At 44.7% G+C, this 22,427-nt stretch overlaps 1 protein-coding gene across 4 annotated transcripts; it reads left to right on the forward strand.

Annotated features, from left to right (window-relative positions):
- Window positions 1-459: 459 nt before the first annotated feature.
- Window positions 460-21,040, forward strand: UBE2G2 (ubiquitin conjugating enzyme E2 G2). 4 transcript variants are annotated; one of them, XM_052803432.1, is made up of 7 exons: window positions 496-573; window positions 4,034-4,136; window positions 7,834-7,869; window positions 7,957-8,002; window positions 13,598-13,716; window positions 16,888-17,028; window positions 18,949-21,040. In XM_052803432.1, exons 4-7 carry the CDS (start codon window positions 7,962-7,964, stop codon window positions 19,074-19,076), a joined length of 429 nt encoding a protein of 142 aa, XP_052659392.1. In that variant the 5' UTR covers window positions 496-573; window positions 4,034-4,136; window positions 7,834-7,869; window positions 7,957-7,961; the 3' UTR covers window positions 19,077-21,040. The 4 variants fall into 4 exon arrangements, with proteins under 4 accessions (XP_052659389.1, XP_052659391.1, XP_052659392.1 ...); XM_052803429.1 differs by lacking the exon at window positions 4,034-4,136 and having other exon boundaries at window positions 460-573; XM_052803431.1 differs by lacking the exon at window positions 4,034-4,136 and having other exon boundaries at window positions 461-573; window positions 18,964-21,040.
- The last annotated feature ends 1,387 nt before the right edge of the window (window positions 21,041-22,427 follow it).

Raw genomic sequence — 22,427 nt, forward strand, 5'->3', positions numbered from 1 at the left:
CATGCCTTCCGCTCGATACGGCAGTGCCCCCCTTGGCTGGTTCTTTCCCTTTCTGCTGGGGAGGTGTATGCGGCGGCGGTGCTTCAGACCTCCACCTTGGAGGCTTCTGAGGCAGCAGAAGTATAAATCCCTGGGGGTATCCGCTGCACCCCTCCCTTAGCAGCAAAACCCACCCTTCCTGGGGGATTTTGCCGCACAATACGACTTTTTGCGCTCTTTTCTCTCTCCTCCCCTCCCCGGCGAACAGCTGTAGTTTCTCCCTCCGTCTGTGCAGCCTGGTACCTAAAGGATCGCCGCCAGGCCCGCCTGTTTCCGTGCAGCCCTGACGAGCCTCTCGCCTGAGGTTTTTTTTCTGCCCGGGGGGTGCTCGGCGCGGCGCAGGGCGGGCGCCCGTTCTGCGCATGCGCGGCCTCGGCCCTGGGAGGACTGGGCGCGTATCATAGAGGCGGAGGGGCAGGCGGCCGACCGCTCTAGCCGTCCTCTCTAGGCGCCCGCCCCGGAAGCGGTGGCGGGAGCGGCGGGGCCGCGCCATGGCGGGGACGGCGCTCAAGCGGCTGATGGCCGAGTACAAGCGTGAGTCCGGGGAGCGGCGGGGCCGGGCACTCCTTGGTCTTCCCTCCCCGCTGCCTCTCCTGACGGGATCCTTCTGAAAGCCCGGGAGGGCCGGAGACCGCGGGCCGGGCGAGGCGGTGACGGCGGCGGGGCAGGCCGTGGGCCTCCCTCCCCCCGGGGCACCTCCCTGTGCCCCCGCCGGCCACGGTTTCCCGGTCCCCGCCGGTTGCTCGGCTCCACTCGGCCTGTGGAGCTTTCCCTGACTCCCTAGAGAGACACCTGGGGCGGGGGATTAGGGGGCACCGGGGTCTGTGAAGCGCGGCTGTGGAAGAGGAGAGACATGGCTGGCACTGCTTCCCTCTGCGAGGTGGTTCTCCCTTCGCCCTTGCTGTAGGCCTCGGTGGGAAACCGTCCTGTGCACCGACCCTGGCTGTGAGCCCCGGCTGTTTCAGCTGGGACACAGTGGCATGGGGAGCTTAGTCATGGGGAAGGCCTGGGGATCCTGGGCCAGTGGCCAATTCTTTTTGGTTTTTACCCCGTTAAATTTTCCAGGTGGAATAAAATGAGCCAAGGAAGCCTCTGTTGCAGAGCTTTGCTACCTCAAAGATAATTAGAGGTGTTTGTCAAGACCTTAATGGAAGCGCAGCGGTTAGTAACAGCCTTGAAACTCGAATTTAGTGATCGACAGCATAGACTTCTTTGTTTAAAAATCTGTGGGAGATTATCTTTGCCGACCCCACCACAGGGAGCAGGGACCTGCTGCTGTAGGCTGGCTCCCTCTGGACATCCCATTTGTCCCGGGGTGGGTGACCTGCTTCCTGGTGAGCTTGCGGGGTGTCCGAAGGTGCCTTTTTTGGGCAAGAAATATTTTTTGCTTGTTTGTTTGTTAGTTGCTTTTGGCCTCCGATGTTCTGGCTTTTATTTAAGGCAAGGAAATAGAATGGAGAAAAAAAAAAACGTGTTTGGTAGGGTAAGGATGGTGTTCAGCTATAAGAACTGGTCTCCTGCTCCAGTGAAGGTCATTTACAGAGCTCCCGACATTGTCCAGGGACGAGGAGTTGCTTCTCACTTTACCATCATTTTGTGGAAGACTCCAGCCTGTATAAAATAGAGTATTTGTAGACACGTTTCCTGCCAATACTGTGTTTATTCTCAGGCTGCTCTGCAGAGCACAGGTCTCTAAGCTGAACTGTCACGCAGGTGTTTGCGAGGGCCGAGGCTGGCGTGGGTTCCCCCTGCTGTTCGGGCTGCTGCCGGTAGCTGCTCGGGATGGTGAGCAAGCCCCGCCGGTGTGGTTGTGCAGGTAAAGCTTGTGCCGACAGCAAGTCCTAGAAACCTGCATTTTTCTATTGTAATCCAGAAGCACTGACCTGAAAGGCAGCTGCAAAAAGACTTGACTCTGCTTTTACCTGTTCTCTTACGTAAATCCCCTTAGTCCCAAAAAGCGTTTCTGATCCTTTGTTGTTGAGAAGCCCTGAGATCTTACTAGAATGTCTTGTATTAATTAATTCTGTAGGAAAAAGTGATATTAAAGAGCATCAAAAAGAATTTGACTTAATGCTACAGGCAGACATTACGTGAATCTTCTCCGATAGTTTCCCAGGGTAACACTTGCCATGAATTGAGATACCATCTTGTTTGTGATCCTCCTTTATAAATACTTTCCCAACTCTAATGAAACATAGTGTTGTAAAAAATGAATGTAATCTACAATGACTAAGTGTACAGTGCTTTTACTTCTGGAGACCTGAGTTACAGAATTAGGGTAAGCCAGCCTTTTCCGTTTCTGTGGCTGCCTGGATTACCCTATGCTAGGTGTGCATTTCCAGGGTTGTTACTTTCCTTTAGTGGGTGCTCTCATCAAACTTTGCTACAAAGCCCAGAATCAAGCCTGAATTATAACCCTTCCCTAGTGTTTCCGAAAAGACTGGGCAGTCGCAGCTCTTCAGAAGCTGTTTTGTCCTGTAGAAATTTTCAGCGAAAGTTATTTTGAAAAATAAAAATAGTTCCTAGTTGTAGGTAGTTCTGCTGCCTCTTTTTGCAGAAAAAGAGAAGGTCCTGTCTGGGGACAGGGCTGTAGTCTGAGGTTCAGCTTTGCTTGAACTTTCAGCTCCCTCCTGACGATGCGTGTTCCCGATGCATGTCCCTGGTGCAGGCATAAGCGCTGCGTGGCCCTGTGTGAGTGTGAGTGTGGAAGTGACTTTAAACTTCCTCCTGGCCGCCCACCTCAGATGAAATCTTGTATATATCTATGTGTATATTTGTGCACACAATTTTTTTTTTTTCTTTAGTTTTCTCCTTCTCTATCTCTTCCCTTCAGTTACTTCTAGTTGCAACAGAGATGTCTGGCAGTCAGTGCATTGCTGGTGGGTGTATTTTGTTTACCAGACTTCTAATTCTTTCCTTACTTGCTTATTTTTTAGTTTTGGTCTTTGATTTTCCCTGTGTATGTGCGTGCTCATGTTTAAATCTTTAAATAAAGGTTTATTGTTACCTTGTGTGAAAAATGTTTGACATTGTGAGGAGTTTCTACCTGTTGGAGCCCAAATACATTATTTCATTTTGGGAGAGGTTGTGAAATTGCACTGTTTTCCCTTCTTTGTGGAGAAGGAAGGGAAAGTGGCTCTGGGCAGCCAGATGAGATGGATTTATTTTTTGTCCTCATTCAGGTCTTTTTTTGCATGTTTGGAGTGTCTCATACTTTTTGCTGTCAAGTATTTTTCTACTCTGCCAGAACTAATTTAGATAAGGCTTTCCAAAAAATCAGATATAAAAAAGGGCATACTTTCTGTTAGAACACGTGTTTGTTGTTGATTCTAGATTTAGATTTAGAATAGTGTTAAAGCCTGAAATGAGTCTCTCAATAGCAGGTTATGTTTGTGAGAGTTAAGAGGTGGAAACCTTCTTCTTGTATGTTTACTGTTTCCTGGCTGCATGATCTTGAAGATGTCTTTATCACTGGCTGAACTTTTAAAATCTAAAATGGGTTATGTTGAAAGTATTAAGTCAAATCTGTGGAGACACAACAATTGTAGTGCCTAGTTGTATGCGCTGTACTTCCTTATTGGTACAAAGAGGCAATAGAGCAGTGGGTTGTAATGCCAACAGGTATCATTGGGAGTGCTGTTGGGTTAAAAAGAGGAGATTTACATTAATTTGGAGATTTCAGAGTTCACAGAAGAAATACACCTTTGTTGTACAGAACAGAATCTGGCAGTGCTTCAGTGGGTGCTTCCTATCCTTACTGCTTAGGGAGAGTTCGCGTGGAGCTGAAGAAAAGTCCCGCGGCAGCAGTGAGGGTTGTGATGAGCCGCTCTCTCTGGGGGGAAGAGAGGGATGAACGTTTGTGGTAGGCCTCTGCAGCTGTCCCTGTTACATGTGCTCTGAAAATGCTCTTTCCTAAGCATAACACTGAGGAAATATCTCAGACACACACTGCGCTGTGTGTCCGTCTGAGCTCAAATTGCCTTATGCTGATCAGATGCTACATCAGAGAGGAGAGAAGAAAACAAAATTTCTGGCAGAGCGGAAAGAACAAGATTCTGGTTTCAAGCATCTCAGTCCAGATGCTGTCAGATATTGAGGTGAGTATGTGCCCTTAATATTTCCTGAGTCTGGTGCATTTAAATCACCTTGGAGATATGCTAAATTGATAGAGTTTTTAGAAAGCATACTGCTGAACTTCTCTTTTAAGAATGTGATCAGCCTTTATTAACTGCTTTAACAAAAAGGTGTGTTTTCAGTTCTCCTCCTTTTGGCCAAGGCATAATTGGTCTGTGACAACTCCATAATGAGCAGTGAAATGAAAAGGGAGGCATTGATTGTGTGTGCACCCAAATCTGCCCCAAGTTCCTAACAGAAGCTTTGCACTTCGCTGGTGTTGGCTCTGTTTCATTCAGTCTCAGCTTACAAGGAAAAGCTTTTAAGTAAGGTTTAGCTGTGGTGCTACAAGCTGGGACTTCATCGTGTTTCGATTTGGAAGCAAATCCCCTGACTGCGTGCAGCAGAACCACCCTGCAAACCGAACAGGATGCCTCGTGGAGGATGCAAAGAAGGAAACTGCTCCAAATGCTCTCCAGTGCTGAAGAGATGTTGCTCTGAATCAGGTGGTGGGCTGCACCACCATGGGCTCCTCCAACATGCACCCAACACGTGTGTCTGAGTAGAGAGCTCCCTACAACCCCCCCAGACCCTGGGGCACCCTGAAGTGGTTTTGGTGATGTATAGGTGACCTGGTGCCTATACGTTACCACAACCTTGCCTTCCAGCAGGAGCTGCCAGCCTCAGCTTCTCCTTGTGACTCTGCTGTTCCTTTGTTTTCCACAGAGACTTTTCTTGGCCTTCCCTTTTACCTCTTTCAGAACTGATTCCTTTTCTGGCTTTCTGTTTTATCCTTTTTTCCACATTGACTGCTTGTCCTTCCGTCTCTTGGAATCCCTTAATAGGATGTTGCTGCTTGTGCATTTTCTCTGTAGGAACTGTGAAGGCTTGCCTGGCAGTAGGGTGCTCCCTGCATGTCGGGAGGCTGCTTTATCCCACGGCTCCTGGTGGTGGCAGCTCTGATAGATAGCACCATGTAAAATACCAGCACAGGGAGGTGGTGGCTGGTGTAGCTTCAGGATCTGCGTTTCCCCCATCAATGCCTTGTGTTGGATGCTGTCCATGCTCAGCACAGGCAGAGGGTTTAGCTCCTTGCTATCACTGGGAAATAGCACATGCAGGAACAGAAACTGCCCGTCAGTGTTTGAGGCCTTCAGGTGATGGTGCCTGGGGTGTGGGTATGCGCTGGCATGCTGCCGTCATGGGTGGACGGTGAGAGGGCAGCATGGCATGGTACTTGCAGAGGGGGAGAGCTTTCCTTGGGAAAGCTTTAAAGCATGCATGCAGGGCAGCAGGGGGGTTGTCTTGCAGGCCAGGAGGCCAAACTTGGCCTAGCCAGAAGTTACTCCAGGCCAGATGCTGTGGAGAGCAGAGGGTGGGCTGTTTCATCTGCTGTCGTGCTCCTGTTGTGCCACATGACTTGTTCGGGAGGACAGCCGCAGAGGGACAGGGTGGCGGAGGAGAGTGGGGTAGGAGACTGTTTGGCTGAGCTGACTTGTGAAAGTTTAAAACAAATGCTCTGATCGCGTGGTTTTTTTGCTGCTTACTTAAAAATAATTGGAAAATATCCCCCCTGACATTCCATTAAAGTGACCCTATTTTGGAGGCTCTGGTAAGACTGAAGCCGCTGATGCTATGTCAGCTACTGGCAGTTCGTGCTGTGTAGCTCCCAAAAGCTGTGCTTCCAATTTCCCTTTGAATGAGCTCTAGAAAAATCACAGGGTAGAATGTGACCATCCATGTGGAAAAGGGTTTTTTCCTTCCTCAATGACCAGGCATAGTAGTGGCCACTCAAAATCAAAGCTCATGTGCCCCTGCAGTGCCCAGTTACCGCTTTGCCTGATCCTTAAGGATGGAAACCTCTTTTGCCTATCTCTGAGGGGAGAGCTGAGCAAGGTGAAGTAGAGAATTAAACCTCCATTGTTGTGAAGGCCTTTGCTTGGCGGGGTTTGGCTCTTGCTTCCCATCGCCCCAGTTTTCCTTGGGGGTGGAGAGCTGTATGGCACACCTCTGCATGGCTGCCCACTGCAGGGGACAAGCAGATGCTGCCACCGGGCAGCTGGAAAAGCTGCTGAGCTTTTCAAGGGAAATCGTGGGAAATATCAGAGGGATTTTCTTCTTAGAGAGAGCCACAAGATGGAGCAAAATGATTCCAGGAGCTCCTGGGTTGACATCTCCCTCTTTCTGTCTCAAAACATCAACAAGAAAAGCTGTTAGAGACCCACTATCAAGCTGGAAAAACCTGCTCCTTAACATCAGGACTTCATGGGAAACCGTAACGCTGAGTTTCAATCTGCTGCTGTGCTTTTGAACTTCAATTGGAGAGGTCTTTGCCAAAGTTAATGGCAATGTGAGTGAACAGAAGAGTTTCACTATCTTTCCTGTTGGTGTATCTCAGTACATTTTTGAATCCAACAGTAACTTAGCTGTTTTAAGACAAAAATCATTGTGCTGTTTTGTGCAGCGCTACCCACAGTTTTCACGTATAGCCTAACAGAAATTAGGTCAGGTGTCTCGTTTATCAGACTTACCATATTCCCCGGGTCCATATTCCTGCTTGTTTTCATGCGTGGGAAAGCGCATGGCGCTTCCTGTGGCCACTTTTTATGTGTTATGGGCCACTAGCAGTCCACAGGCCATTGGTTAGGAAACACTGTTCTAGGTAAGCAGCTTACAGCCCTCACTTAAGTTGGCCTCATCCTGTCACCTCCTCCGGTCTGACACCCTCGGAGCGTCTCCTCCTGCCACCAGTCCTGCTGGCTGCCCCATGTCCCACTTGGAGCTGTGCGGCTGGTGTTCAGCCCCGCAGGGACTGCAGGTCCACTGGTTGCCTGTGCGCAGCTGAACTTTGCCTCACCAGCTGCTACCACCCTGCAGGACTTCGGAAACTGGAAGTTGGTGGTCATTGCACTAGATAGTAGAAAAACTGGTTATTATTTTATCAGTGCACAGAGTGCTGGGCTTCAGCAGGCTGGAAATGAGGTACTGCTGCTGGAGGTTATTGTATGAATTGTACCGGTTTCCTACAGAAAGTGAGGGTTGATGAATCCAAACTTGCCTTGTGCAGCCATGGCTGCTTTATTGCTGCTGCTTTTTTTACTCACATTTTCCAGGCCATGCAGGGGGAGTCGAATTAAATTCAAGGAACAGAGCCGCTTGTCAAGTCTCTCTTGCTTCTGCTTCTCCAACTTTTTGCTTTGTTTTGGGGTTTGTATTGTGATGCTGCCAAGTCTGAATTGGTGCAGAGGGGTTATGGGAATACAACCCATTTTCTTTTCAGGCTGTAGAGTTTGTACCTGCAGATACCACAGTGCTCAAAGAGGAGAGTGTTCCTCATGCTTTGTGGAAAGAGGTTTTTTCCTTCCTTCTCAGTTTTAAATTGTTGCCCTTGGGAAGACTAGTTCTGGGAGCCTGAAAAATCACAAAACAGCAAATAATGTTGGCTACAAAACTCTCTTGCATGAAGAAGTTAAATTGCCAGCAGTGAGATACTGGGCCTTCTGGATGTGGAGTCTTGTGCAGTAAAGCATGGCCAGAACATTTCTCCCCTGGTGTCCTCAAGCTTTTCCCCCAGGGTGTTTGCTGGCGGGGCCTCTGTGCTAAGCTGTGGCCATCCAAGTGCAGCCAAAATGCTCGGGCTTGCAGGTCATGTTAACCTTCCTTGTGTTTTTGTTTTTATAGAGCTGACCCTGAACCCACCGGAAGGGATAGTAGCAGGTGAGGAGCTGAGCAGGGTTTGTGCACTGTGAAGTTGTTGCCTTGCTTTCAGGTAGTGCTAAGTGTTATTTTGTTTTTTCTTAATAGGTCCCATGAATGAAGAGAACTTCTTTGAGTGGGAAGCTCTGATTATGTAAGTTGATACTGGTTTGTATCTGCACGCTATGATTAGATTCTAGGAGAACAAGAATGCAGAAAATGTATCAGTTCTGCATAACATCGACCTTGGCCTACCTTTAGCTGGGAGCTTCTTTTCTGACCCAAACTGGGAATTCTATTTGGAATTTAAACAGTGTGATAGAGGCAGCATTGGGACTTAAGTGATCATTTGTTGTACAGTTGTCATTATAGTAAGCAACATTCAGCATAAGTAACATACAAATTTGACAGGAATACTCATTTGGGCTCCCTTGGATATACGTTGCATATACAAACACCGTAGGAAACAATTAATTGCTTGTAAATCACACAAACCTGTTGAGAACTTTACTCAACTGCAAATATAGGACAGGTTTTTCTCATGTTTTAAGTGGAGCAAAATACACAGATTATCAGTGACAGAAGAAAAAAATTAATGTCTAAAATTGGTTTACTAACTATTCAACTTTTTTCTAGAAAAATGGAAGGGGATTGATCTGAGAAAGTATTCAAATTTAAAAAAAAAATAATTCTTGTGAAATTCTTTACACTTCATGAATCGGCTGCTGGTGTAAAGATGTTGGGTGCAGTGGTTCCGTGTAGAAAGCTCCTCTATTGGTGAATAGCTCTGATCACTACCTGTTGCGTTTTGGGGGGTGACAAAGACTTCTTTACAAAGCTGTGTCCTCCTCCTTCCACTCCTGAACTGATAGGCCCAGTTGTTCGTAGCAAAACTTGCCATGAAAAGACAAAATCTTCTTGCCCAGCATCTTAAAAGTCATCTTCTCTCTTGCTTGTACTCTTTTACTCATGCTGTGCCCTTCTTTGGGAACTTTGAGTGCATGGAATAACTGGTGAGTTTTACAAAATAAAGTTCTAAAATGGCAGGAGAGAGAAAGAGAGACCTTTGTCACTCAGGTCTGACAATTTACGCAAATGCTACAGAATGAAAAGATGAAGAAGCTCCAAACGGCTAAGTTTGTCTTGAAGCTGATGGTCTGTTGTTAGGGTAGATCCAGGCTCCATATTTCAAGATTCCTTTAGTAAGAGCTGGTGATTTCCTTTCCTTCAGCCAGGGTCAGGGGGTCCCAGAGGATGCTGGGGGCAGCAGGCAGTGGCCGTGGCCCCGCTCAGAGTGTACCTGCTGTGTTCTTGGCAGGTTTTCACTGCAGCCACTAGTGCTGACTTAGGAGATTCTCAACGAGCATGGGTGGCAGAATTTTCCTAGCTCAGTTTGCTTGGAGTGTATTGTCTAGGGGTGAAAAACAAGATTTCTTGGGATCAGGCATGCAACCAATACAAAAGCGTACCAAGCTGTAGCACATCACCTATTCCACACAAGCTAGCTGCGTGGGTGATCCTATTTTATGGCAAGCGTGAGCCTCCGAGTTATTTTAGGCCTTGGTAAATGGAGATTAGGATTACCACTGCTTGTTTGCTGATTGATATGAAGAGTTGGCAAATGCCTCTGCTTATGTGCAGCAATTTATCCTGTGATAAACAGGTGGTACTTCCTGGTAGCTCAGCCTCCTGAAATGAAACACTTAGCATGGAAATAGGTGGTTTGTTGCCTGACACCAAAGATTTTGGCTGCAGTGTCTTATACTTTCTCTTTCTGCAAGTGGGATAGTTACCGCTTTTCTGAAACATGTGCTTTGTAATGTACCAAATTTCAGTTCAGACAGCTGTGCGTTGCTTGGAGTATGGAAATCCCAGAGGATTTAATGCACTTCTTGGAATCTGGAAGGAAATTCCTGCCTATTGGTACTTTCTCATAGCAGAGATTTTGTGGTTGAGTAGAGCTTTCATGGGGGACACACAGAAGTACTTTTGGATTTGGTTCATTACCTAGAAAATACTTTTTCTGATGTTTCCCATGACAAATTCTTAAACAACAGAGGAGCCGCTTGCAGACTTGAAAGCCATTGAAAGTGCTGAGTGTTGAGCTTCAGGTCTTTGTCAGCGCAAAATGAGGGGTGGAGGTGCTTTAATTTTGGTTTCTGTATTGTGTGTGTGTCATAATAAAATTATATTTTAAGGTCTGCTAAATTCTGAAGCTGTGGTACAATAGAAACATATTTACCCTAAACATGTTTGGTTACTTTCATCTCTTTACAAAAGTCTTAGTAGTAGAAGTATTTGCGTACATTTGGAAAGCAAGCTAAATGACTTGTTTATATTTGTCTGTGATAATCTTCTCGAATGTTTTGTAATCTCAAATGTGCTTTGTGAGATTATGGGAATGAAAGAAGTGCAGATGAGGAAATTATAGTTGGCGTAAAAGTTTTAGACAGATGAAGTGCAAAAGGTAAGTAAGTAGCACAATAATGAAGAACAGAATAGAATACTTTTTTTTTCCCTTCACCCAATTTATATAAAGCTAGAGCACATGTAATGGCAAATAAATACAAAAAAAAAAGACCTAAGAGAGAAAAGACATTGCCTGTTTATCAATTCAGAGGTGGGCTAGGTAATGTTACACAGATTGGTGTAAGAGCTTGTCTCAGAGATAAAATAATGCCTTTTAAAATAATGGTGGGAATAATTTGTATTTCCGGTGTTCTTGCCTGCAGCAGCAGCACTGGATAAATGTTAAACATATAAACGTTAAGGCTGTATTCACATGTCTGAATGATAGAACAGTTCTTATGCTCCCAAAGTGAGTGTAATAGATCCACAACTGAAAATAAAACGTGGTAGTCTTTCTGAATCGTGGAGGTTTGGAGCCTGATGGTAAAATGCACCCTTTTGATGAGACATGAAACAGTAGCTGAATTAGAGTATTTATGAAGGCCAAATCTTTGCAACAGGGTGACTTATTTGTGGTGATAAATAGCCCCAGCATGTCGAGAGAGTTTACCATAATGCCGCTTGATTCCGTAGCGCTGCGTGAGGTCCTACAGGCTGCATTGTGTTGTGCAAGTTCATGAATTGAATGTTTCGAGACCAAGTTTTGCCCTTTTTGATTGGCATATGCAAGTGTGTGTTGCTATTAAAGTTTATCCCCAAAAGATGCAAAACCACATAATTGTTAAGAACTAAAGATTGCTTGAAAACTAAACAGTATAAATTGAAGTCAACTTACCAAAAACCTGCCTAGAAAAGTAATTAGATCTATAATTAGGCTTATGACTTTTGTTTAGCACGGAATTCCCCTTGACAGCATCTGATGACTGTGGGTTTTGGTCTTCTTCCAGCATCTTTTTACAAATAAGAAGCCATTTACAAATGTATGTGAAGCTATGATTATAGTATTAATTGTCCTTGTCAATGTGCTTTTCCCTCCTATTTTGGCAGATACCCGCCATCCTTTTCTTGCCCTTGCCTAAGTAATAGCCAGCTCATGGAGTTCAGAGTTTCTTATTTTCATTCTATATCTTATGTCAACAGAGTTGTTCATTACATCTCTCTCACAACTAAGCAGTCTGGTTGTCTAGCAAGTCATTTAATGCCATACAATGGCCGGAGGAGAACTGACGGCTGCTCCTCAATGCTTTAGGGAAGTCTGTAGAGTAGCATCGGGTATGGAAAAAGATGCAGAGACTGCCTGCTTTGCAGGCTGTAAAGAGTCTTAGATGGAGCAGGTTTAAGACAAGGTTTTTCTTAGAGTTACATGCCTCGAGCCTATGCAGAATGAGTGCCTTTTGTGTGCTCGCGGTTAGTAGTGGCCAGTGCTTTGTCTTCCCTGGGGTGTGGGAACTGCTGAAGGCAACTGGCCCGTTGGCTCAGTGCTCTGTGCTCAGTGGGACGGGTGTCACCACTGCATGGTCTGGGTGTTTCTTGGAGGAACCCTAATCGAGTACTGGGTAGTCTGGACTTCGACTAGCATAGCAGCTCAGACAAGATCATAGCATAAGGCATGGAGGCTTTGAATGTGGTGTACTTTGCAATCACACCACCTGCTCTGCAAAGATTTCAAGAGGTGCTGTGCTCTCTACCTCTCTGGCCCTGATGATGTCCTTTTTGAACTGAAAGTGGTGCTGTCAAGTTTAAATGTTGCGGCCTCCTGAGTGTTTTGTAGTTGCAAATGCTGTCTTGGATTAACTTTAATAATTTCTTTGAAGTTGATCCTGGCAGCAGTGAGTGGCTAAAAGAAAAGCATTTTGCTCACATAATACAGGGCCTGAAATGGAGCATGTTGGGTTAACATATTTGACAGAAGAGCCCTTAAGGCTGTGTGTTTGCTCTCAAAACAGAACATAAGACACCCACCAGCTTTTCAATGCGTGTATGTACATACTCTTAGAAGTTCAACAATAAGCCTTTAAAATGCAGCTCAAATTAAAATGTTCATGAAAAAATGCATTCAGTGTACTCTCAGATGCGAATTGAATCCTGAGTAAATTTAGGGAAAAGGCCAGAAAGGGAACAAAATGGTTGAGATGGTTTAGCTTTCATTCTTGCAGTATGTTGATGCATTTCTCTAATCTAACCTGCTAGTGTCAATATTCAGGTTTAAATCACATAGTTCGTGTGTTTATCTAGCAGCCAACTCTTTTGAATCCCAAAGTTTAAGAGAGTGAGCCTCCTAGGGCTTTAGGTTTTGCTGGTCTCAATTTTCTTTTTCTGTAGATTACCAGTTGCAGCCTTAACTGTTAGGAGTCCTTGAACTTTTATGTTCTTTCTGGCATGGGGAATGTGGATTGGAAGGAGAAGGCATGAATATTTTCCTAAACCTTATTTCCCAGACAGCGTAACCCTTGTTTGAAGAGCTTTTTACTAAATACATGAGGTTTCCTTGGCTAAGACTTTCAGTGATGAAGCTTGTTTCATGATCTTTGCAATCAAGGGAGATCATGTTTGTGTTATAACTTCCAGATGGTTCCTCAAGTTCGAATAAATCATGCCTAATAAACTTTTTTGCTCACCTTCCAAAAACGTTTTATGTAGGGAGAGTAAAATACTTGTCTATATTCGTAACTTGATTGCACTTTGAACTAGATGATGAGCACAATAAGGAAATGTTTCTACAAGAACCCTGATGCAGCCATTTGTTCTCCGCATGCACTTGAGGGAGTGCAAACTAAATACCTTAAGTCTGCAAAGAAACATTGTTGTCCTGCATCTAGCAATTATGGTCCCTGAGCTGTGTTTTTATTTTTACAAAACATTGCTGTATTTTTTGCATCAGATAGTGCTGAGTGTTTATGTGTGGTTATGCTCAATACTGGCAGTTTGAATCTCCGAGGTTTTATAAATTACTTTTGAGCTACAGCATTTGACATCTCTGTCTTGTGCAGCATAACAGTATCTTCAAAGGCACAGGAGTCCCACACCTGCCTCTGCTTTCTCTTGACGTGCAGATGCTCAAATCCCGGAACATGCCTTGGAGCCAGATACTCCAATTATATGCAGACACACCCTGCTAATTAAGCAGTGTTGTGACCTTCCTAGTAATTTAGTGTGCAAGCTTTGATTTCCCCCTTCCCTCCCAAACCCCATATTTGGATTTAAGTTTATGAGGTGTGGGCTAAGAGTGCATTAACTCTTTGTTTTCTGGAGAAGATGATATAACCCAAACCTCCTAAAATGTCTTTTGGGTGAAAGAACTATTTAAAACTCTGGTGAATAGCTTTTTATCTGTTTCTAGGGGTCCTGAAGACACCTGTTTTGAGTATGGGGTTTTCCCTGCTATTCTGAGCTTTCCACTCGACTACCCGTTAAGTCCTCCGAAGATGAGGTTCACGTGCGAGATGTTCCATCCGAACAGTGAGTCTGATGCAGCAGGACATATGGGGGAGTGGGTTGCTTGTGCACCTTAAAAACAGACTTTTGCAGCAGGAGAGCTGGCATCCTTCCCAAGGGTGGTTCTCTCTGTTTCCAACCTTGAGTATGCAGTAGGAGTGTTCAGCTGTCCAGCAATTTTGCTCTGTCACTTTATCACATTATTCTTCATATACCTTTTGGTCATAAACAGTCCAATAAAGATTCCAACAATTTCACTGTCTTTAAGATCATTCCAGGAATACTTGTAACTATTGTCTAAATAGTCCAAAGATAGATCTTCTATACATCATGCAAGATTTAGTGAATTAATACAGACTCTTTCCAGTCTTGCTCTGTGGCTTGTATTTAAGTAGTTTGATGTTACTGTAATGAGTGAAAATGTGTTCATGTTCACCAAAGTGTGGGTGCAGCTTCATCGGGCAGCATGGCTTTTTCCCCATTGAGTCATGAGTTTAGTGACATTTCTGATGTGATCTTTCTGAATTACAGAGTACTCCGTCCAAGTAGATGACTCATTTGCAGGCATTTAATATTAAGACTTTGCTGGCCTTTTCTCTGCAATTCTGATGGTGACAATATTATCTTAAGACTTTTCAGTGGAAGTAATTGAAGTAACAAGTACAGCTAACAAGTTTGAGCCTTGGACAGGTAAAAACCTTAAAGCCCCCTTTTGCAGCCTGGAGCACTGCTTTCTGGAGTCAGCCTTGGCATTCTTTGTAAAATTGTTGCTTATGGCATCTGCTAAATCAACATGGATTGCATAAAGATTGTTTATCAGCACCCAGATTTGATGGGCTGGATCTGTATTCTAGGCTGTTAGCTCTCTGCCACTTGAGAGCAGTAAAAGGAAAATGCTGCCCTCCTGCCTAGTGTTTCCTTCCCAGCTGACGTTCCTGCACTTGCATAACGCAGATCTTAATGTCAGCTGGGAATCGATTTATTTCATCCTATTCCAAGGAATTCTGCAATTTCTTTAAGTTCTTCTGTTCTTTCCTTCTGGAAGCACCACTGATGCGGATTCTTGCCCATTTAATCCACATCTTCCTGTTCTCCTGTGGAAGACACACCTGCATGTCACAGCATAGAACTGTGCGGATGTGCCCAAGGCAGCGTAGCATCACCTCTGATGTCTGCAGCAGTGCAGCGTTTGGCACCTGGAAGCAGTGTGGCCGCATTGACACCTTGCTCCAACTGGACTAATTCACCCAAACTTCTTGGCAGAACTGGTCTCTGTGAGCAAATCTGTGTCCAGGCAATACTCTGCAGCTGCAGTTGTGGCCTTGGCTTGAGGTTCGCTGCTCGCAGCTGCTTTGTGGGCAGCATAGCCAGGAGGAGTGGGGTGTGGAGAAGCACAAACTGCCTGACTCTCATGTGTTACAGAGTGGCTCTGCACATGGGCGCTTCCCCCGTGGGGTTAACTGAAACATACTGGATGGTCAGCTTAGCTCTTTAAAGTCCCATGACTCTGGGTCATGTTAATCTAAAGTTGAGATCACCTAAAGTAGATACTTCAATCTTTCTTCTCGGGTAGGATTGTGATGGTCTGGTTATACCCAGAAAGGCTGTAGAAATGGGTGGCTGTGCTGTGCTTTTTCTGTTCCTTAAGTGCTTACTCCTCCACCTGTGAGGAGTTGCAAGGAAAATCTTTAAAAAGTCTGCTGTGTTCCCCTTACCTTTGCAGTTTGTGTTATGTACAGGAGGAATTGCGATACCACAGAACTATATTCTCTTAAAATAAAACTATGTTCGTGGATGCTCTGGTGAAGATAACTTCAAAGTAGCAATTAATGGCAAGTCTTGTGTTAGCACTTAGTGACAAAGTGGGAAGATGCGTACATCTTCCTGGAATCAGCCTCTGCTATCATGACTGTGCCGCTGTGGTCCAGCTGTTTTAAATGAGGCACTACATAAAAACATTAGAGTAAATTACAAGTGAAATACCTTCTGCCAGTGTGTTCCGAACTTGCAAGGAGAAGTGCTAACTGAGCACGTGCTGTTTTCATCTCTTCCAGCTACAGCTAGACCAGCTCCAGTCCCCAGCCTGGGGCTGCAGGAGGGGATGCAAATAAAAGTCTTCCAAAGTGCTTACGTATTGCAAGCTTGTGCAGACATTAGCTGGGTGAATGGAAGGAACTGGAAATGAGCACAACTGCTTCCAGCGGTCATTCCCTCTTTTTGTTTTGTCTTGTTCACCTGGCAATGGCACAGGTTTGGACACCTGAGGAATAGAAGCACTGGAAGTACTGAGATAAAGTTGTCACACCTTGGGAGGCTGCAGAATTAGGCCATGCTGCTAAAGCAGTGTTTTGAACTCCATTCTCTTTGTGTTGCCTCTTCAACCTTTCTTAGGCCTCATTATCAAGTCAGTGGAGTCCCGCGTCTGTGCAGAGGACTTGTACTGTTGCACATGCTTTGCTTATGCTACAGGTGGGAGGGGAAGATGTCTGTATCCTTAATTGACAGGTTACCTTGTTTCCATGCACTTTAATGCAGGAGAGCTTTAAGCAAAATTTAAAAAAGTAGCGTGAACTCTTCTGGTTGCACCTCAGTAATGTTCAAAATAAGATCAATTATATTGTTTATAACATACCACTTTTCCCTCCTTGCTGCAGCAGAGCAAGCTGGTTGTACCTCAGTAATGTTCAAAATAAGATCAATTATATTGTTTATAACATACCACTTTTCCCTCCTTGCTGCAGCAGAGCAAGTTTGCTTAATTCTTTTTACAGTCACGGTCCAGTGGAGGACTCCAGCGTGCATTCAGTGCTGTGTGACTGTTACCCTTCGATTTAAGTAGGACTGGTTACCAACTTGGAGCCGTGTCTGTGCGTAAATACTTGTCTTGTTCCACCAGGCTGCATCTCTTCCTTTTTCCGTGGAGCCTGTCACTAGTTATTAAATGACAGGAGTGCTCCCAGCAGGCTTCTGTTAGGGAAGGATGACCCAAGTTTGTTAGATTTGCTTAAAGGAAATTGTTGCTAGATTTTTGTCTTTCAGATTTTTGTGTCCGCTTGCCTTTGGAAGAGGAAATTTAAAACTGCGTTTAGCTTCAGTCATACAAAGGCCGTGTCCAAACATTCATCTGTGCTACAGATCCGCAGAGGCCAACTGTTTCCACTGAGTAACAATCAATCCCCTGTACTTCTTGTGCAGTTTACCCAGATGGGAGAGTTTGCATCTCTATTCTTCATGCTCCTGGGGATGATCCCATGGGATATGAGAGCAGCGCTGAGCGGTGGAGTCCTGTGCAGAGTGTGGAAAAGATCCTCTTGTCAGTTGTTAGCATGCTGGCAGGTAAGGACTGCTGTTTTGTTAGCAGTAGCTCAGATAGCTGCTCTAGCTAACTCAGTAACTGCTTCTTGCTGTTTGATTTGTTAAGTGAGCAAAGGACATTTAAAGCTGCTCAGCAGCAATCACAGTTCTTAAAGCCCTAGTATTTATTTATTAATAAACCAGTTCTCTGAAAACAATTGAAAAAGTATAACTAAACAGGTGTTTCCAGCTTTGCGAGCAACTGCACTGCTTTCCTTCCAGGTCAGCAGCAGCCGAGGAGATGGTGATGGGCAGGTGGGTCTGGAGGCTCAGCTGGTTCCCTGCTCCTGCATAAAACCTGTGCTCTGTCTTTGTATTTGCTATGATGCCTGTTTAGCTCTTGCACATCTTAAAGCTATTGATTACAGCTTGTGTTGGATTTGGCTTTAGCAGCTGAAGGGTTACCAGCCAGATCTAACCAGTATGGTAAACTGGAGTCTGTGGCCTCCGTGATTCACAAGCCAGCACCCTCCATTTCTGTTTGGTTTTTGCCAGCCTGGGAATGTACCCCATTCTGCCACCTCTGGTTCAGGGGAAGGTTTCTTGAGGAATGAGGTGAAAAAACTTTTTGTGCAGCCTTTTAAATGGCTTTCCCTAAATCTAGCAAGGGCTGTGGATCAACTCCGTTGTGTACAGCTCCCTGAAAGTCAGATTCTTTACCACAGAGCGGACAGAGCCACTGAACTGCCCGAAAAGGGCAGAGCTGTGTCCCTTAGAATCGTTTTGAATGATAAAAGATTTTAGAAGGTTTAGAGGGTTTAGAAGCAGCAAAGTTGATCAAAGAGCTAGCAAGAGATTTTTACATAGGACCGTTTTAGCTTCAGAATAGTAACCTACCGTTGGGAAGCTGTGCAGACAAACAGTACCTTGCTGGGCTTCCTGTGGCCTCCAAGAAGTTGGTTTGTGGTGCAGCCTTACCTAGACTGGTTAGTGTGGGAGTCACCTGGTCTCTCTTATTCTCTGCCTGTGCATCCCGTTTTCCCACGGCTTCTGGTGGAATTAGTCTAAAACATCAATGGTCAGCTTCTTTCAGGCTGCTGGCAAACTCTTGGCTCTGGTTCTGCAGATAAGGTAAGCCCAAGCTTACCAAACTGGGTGAGCTGGGTGTCTACTGGCTTTTAAGGGCGGACCATCAGCATTGTGTTGAGAAAGACGTGAGCCCAAGATGTCTGCCATAAATGGGGCTGGGGTGGATTTGGACTAGTGTGTGAAGCAAAATGGGTAGAGTATGTTCTGTCTTAGTGGCTTGTGTAATCCTGTGACAGTTGTCCTGTTGTATGCTGACCACAAACCTGACAAATCCTGTGTTTCAGCTTACCTCTGTACAAAATGAAGTGTTGGAGTCACAGGGGCTTAATGTACTTTGTAAAGCGCTCTGAAATCCTCGGATAAAAGATGTTGTAGAAATGAAAGCATTCTATGGGTTTTCTTGGTTTGTTTTGTTGTTTTTTAATAGGACAAGCCATCCTAAAGAGTGACAGAGCCTGTTTGGGTGGCCTGGTCGGGAGGGCTTTGTGTCTGTGAAGCTGCAGAACCAGAAAAAACATTTTGCAGGGAGCAGTGTGCAGTTTTAAAAACGCTTGATGACACTGGTGGTGCCGTGTTGTGGTGTTCCATGTGCATGCTGGGGCTCAACTGCTGAGAGCATAAACAAAAGAGAGTCTTGCTCCTCTGCCATTTTTTTCTTACCTAAACTCAACCTTGCTCTGATATTCTCTTGTGATCAGTTAAATCAGAACCATTTGGGAACCCAGCAACTGTCATTGGATTTTCTTTAGTGGTGTTTCTGTAGTCCCAAGCAGGGGGAGTGTGCCAAAGCCACAGGGAAGTGGCAGTGCTGAAGCATTATTGAAAAAGCGAGAGGGTCTTGCTCCGTTGCCTGCCTGCCTACCTATCTTTCAGTCTTTCTCGTTTCAGAGCCAAATGATGAAAGTGGAGCCAATGTAGACGCCTCGAAGATGTGGCGGGAAGACAGAGAACAATTTAACAAAATTGCCAAGCAGATTGTGCAGAAGTCACTTGGACTTTAAGCTCACAAACAGACTGAAGTGTTTTGTATTTCTCTCCGCCTGAAAACGAGCAGTGCTCAGTGCTGGTACCAAAAAGGAACACTTTGCAAAACTATTAGCCTAGTTATTCTTATCATTCGTTATTTATTTACCATCTCTTTTCTTCTTCCACTGCTCCAGAGAAGCCTCTAGTTCACTCACTAAATTGTGTGGAAAAGGGATTTAATACTATGGAAAAATATGGAGACAATGCTGTTTCAAAGGCTGCTTGTTGCTACCTCACTTCATCGTATGGAAAGCTTGGAGACTTTGCAATCTGCAGCCCGCCTTCACCAATCTGCTGTTTGAGAACAGAGCTGGTTTGGATCACCTGCTGGAAGAATTAGTTGTATGTTTTTCTAGGTAGCATTGCATCTGGAGCACCAGTAGGCAGGAAATAATCTATCAATTTTATGATACTCACTAAGTTAAGGACAGCATTTGCAGTCAGCACTGAGTTGAAGAGTATAGTTAGCAAGAGAGGCTATAAAACAAGGTTATAGTCAGAATGCATTAGCAAAGAAAGTGATTGTGCAGCATGTAACTTTAAAAGAAGATCTAGGGAGTTGTTGTCGGTGTCTGACTGGGGGTCCAGAATGGGCTGGTGTTCCCATTTAACACTGTGAGTTTGTATTGAGCCTTTGAGTCAGTGTTTGCTTGGAAGAAATCCCAAGAGTTGCTTTATTACTCCTTGAAGACACTTAATTGTAAACTTTACATTCAATTAGAGGTGCAAGATGTGAAAACTGGATTCTTAAAGGTTTTGGTCAGGTTCACCATGGACGAGGTAGGTCATTGGCAGCCTGAAAGTCCAGTGAGAATGTGTGTGCTCCACTGGGCATGTAAAATATCTCTGCAATACTGTCAGCTCCTCTTCTGTTGACATTTGGGTGTTGAGAGGATTAGGCACTGCTGGCCTTTGCCATTACAGCCCAGGTCACCCGTTTTTCAGGTGAACCAGTGAAGAGGGACGTGATGGATTTTGTAAAATGAACTGTAACACTTCTTTATGCTGACTGCTCTTGTGTATTTAAATATTAGTCAGAGAAGACACCGACTGTGTTCTCTAGGGGATGGTACGACACATGTTTAGAACTGCAGAGCATTGTAGCCAACCATTGGTGGAGGGTGTGGAAAGCATGAGCAGCCACAATCAGTTTGTAAAACTGCTTAGGGGCCACTGATGACCTTTGTGCTTTGCAGGTGAATCTCTTGTGTAGGTCCAAATCTTCTCCAATTTACTACAAGCAATAACATGCCCATTGATAGGACATGAAAACAAATTTTGTTGGCAGCTTTAAATGGGCTACATTTGAAAAGGGCTTTGCTTTTTTTTTTTTTTTTTTCCCTCCCCTGTGACAAGCCTGTGACATTGAAGGAGTCGCACCGTGGAGAAAGCTTTACAGAGGTGATTGTGTGCATGCGCATGTGTACAACTCATCAGTATTTATGTCTTGCTGTCCATGCTGCATATTCACGTGCTGCAGATCGCGGTATACCATTGTTCTGCACCTCTGAAGAGTTTGTATTGCTACAACTTGCTGATTCTGCCTCCTTGTAGAAGTAATTCTTCTTGCTTTGGTGTAAGGATGGGAGGGGGACCTGACATAGTTTGGGAGCAGAGATGATTAAATAGTGTTGTACCTAACTAGTATTTCAAGGCATACAGGAAAATGTAGCACATCTATGCAGACTGGGAGCTTTTTTTGAATTGTAGTAGATGGAGCACTGGTCCTGGGAGTACTGCAGCCACTCTTGGAAACAACTCTGGAGAGCTGCGAGCACCACGTGGCAAACGATGGATTCAGCAGACATGGCAAAAGCGGGCTTTTTTAAAGTGCAGAGTATTTTATTCATGTGTGCTCACTCATTATCTTTATTTTATGGTGGAATTTAGTCTGTATACTGAAAATAAAGTGATTATATTTTCTCCTTTCCTAGATGTATGCAAATGTATTGCAGTGGGTTTTTTTATATGGGTAACAACTGCTCAAAAGAGTCCAATACAGTCTTAGTCCAAAGGAGTGGAAGGGTTTATACACAGTTAAAACACAGGGGATGCTTTAGAGGGGTCGAAGAGTTGACATAGTTGCTTGGGCTTTCTGAGCAAGTGTCTTGTCTCTGATGCTGGCAATGACTTGATACTTCAAGGAAAAATATAAAAATCTGAGAGCTGGAAGATGTGATGCACTTTGCTTCTTACAAAGGTCTTGTTATGATCCATGTACCTGGCCTAGGAAGGTCTTGTTATGGCAACAGGTGAATCGTGAGTTTTAATATATCATTCAAAATCTGCTGATATTAGCTCTTGGCTTTGAGAAGGACAGTTGGATGTCCAATTCCTACTGAGAATTTCCATACTCCCCAAATCTCTGTTGTTTAGAAATAAAATAATTTCTTTTTAAGTGACTGGCATGCAGCGGGCTTGCTAACTCAGGTTGTTTTAAGCCACTGAGTGAAGATATATGCCGGGCAGTCTTGCAGGCAACAAAATGTAAGCAGAAGCCCACCTTAGAAGACTAAAACTTGCCTTGTCAAGGTGAGAACTACTGTCCTGAACGATGGCTGTTTGCTTAGCTGAAACCGGCGGTGAGCATTTGTGTTCATTGACAGGCTTAGACATGGCACTGCAGTTGGAGTGGTAGATTCCCTGTTTGTTTTACTCGCAGGAAAGAAATAAAACTTCATCGTCATTATTCTGTAATAAACTGAATCCTAGCATACAGCATGAGGGTTCGTCTCACACAGCTCTGTGACTGGGTGGAGGTGGGTGAGTTCCTGCTGTGCCCAGCTTACCCCAAGAGGGTTTCACTGTGCAGGCAGCTTATTACATCTGGGGAACACCTGAGAGTTGAAGCTCGTAAAGCTGCCATGTCGATCCCGTGATAGACTTCCCTGACAGGCTTAATCCTCTCCTGTTGTGAAAGAATACTCGTGTTGGCAGCGTGTGTAATACTAGCCAGTAGCAATGTTTTCCTGAGCAGTTGCCTTTTTTCAGTCTGAAACAGTTACTATAAAACATGTTCTTTGGGGAGTGTTGGAGCTCTACAGGTGTTATGCATGCAGGTAAAGTATTAAAGATTTTAAACCCCCCTTTTTCTGGATTATATTTGCTTTAGGCTTTTATATTAAAAAAAACAAAACCCTTCAACAAAGCTGTAAAAATGCAAGCAATGTCCTCTTTAAAGCCTTTGTATATACATATATCCACACACGCATGCTTTTTTTTTCCTTGGCAAATGGGGCTGTGTCAGAACACACACAGTGGGATGCGAGACATTCATTAATTGTGTTTTGTGTGCCTGTGCGCATGCAAGCGGTTCTTTGAAAGCA

The sequence above is a fragment of the Harpia harpyja genome, chromosome 12, assembly GCF_026419915.1.
Source record: "Harpia harpyja isolate bHarHar1 chromosome 12, bHarHar1 primary haplotype, whole genome shotgun sequence".
Classification (NCBI taxonomy): Eukaryota; Metazoa; Chordata; class Aves; order Accipitriformes; family Accipitridae; genus Harpia; species Harpia harpyja.

What these genes read in the sequence shown, in the direction of transcription:
- UBE2G2 (XM_052803429.1), top strand. Translation starts at nt 531, where the DNA reads ATGGCGGGGACGGCGCTCAAGCGGCTGATGGCCGAGTACAAGC. An exon ending in ACCGGAAGGGATAGTAGCAG is followed by an intron (nt 7,870 to 7,956) that starts GTGAGGAGCTGA and finishes TTTTCTTAATAG; the next exon opens with GTCCCATGAATGAAGAGAAC. An exon ending in GAGTGGGAAGCTCTGATTAT is followed by an intron (nt 8,003 to 13,597) that starts GTAAGTTGATAC and finishes ATCTGTTTCTAG; the next exon opens with GGGTCCTGAAGACACCTGTT.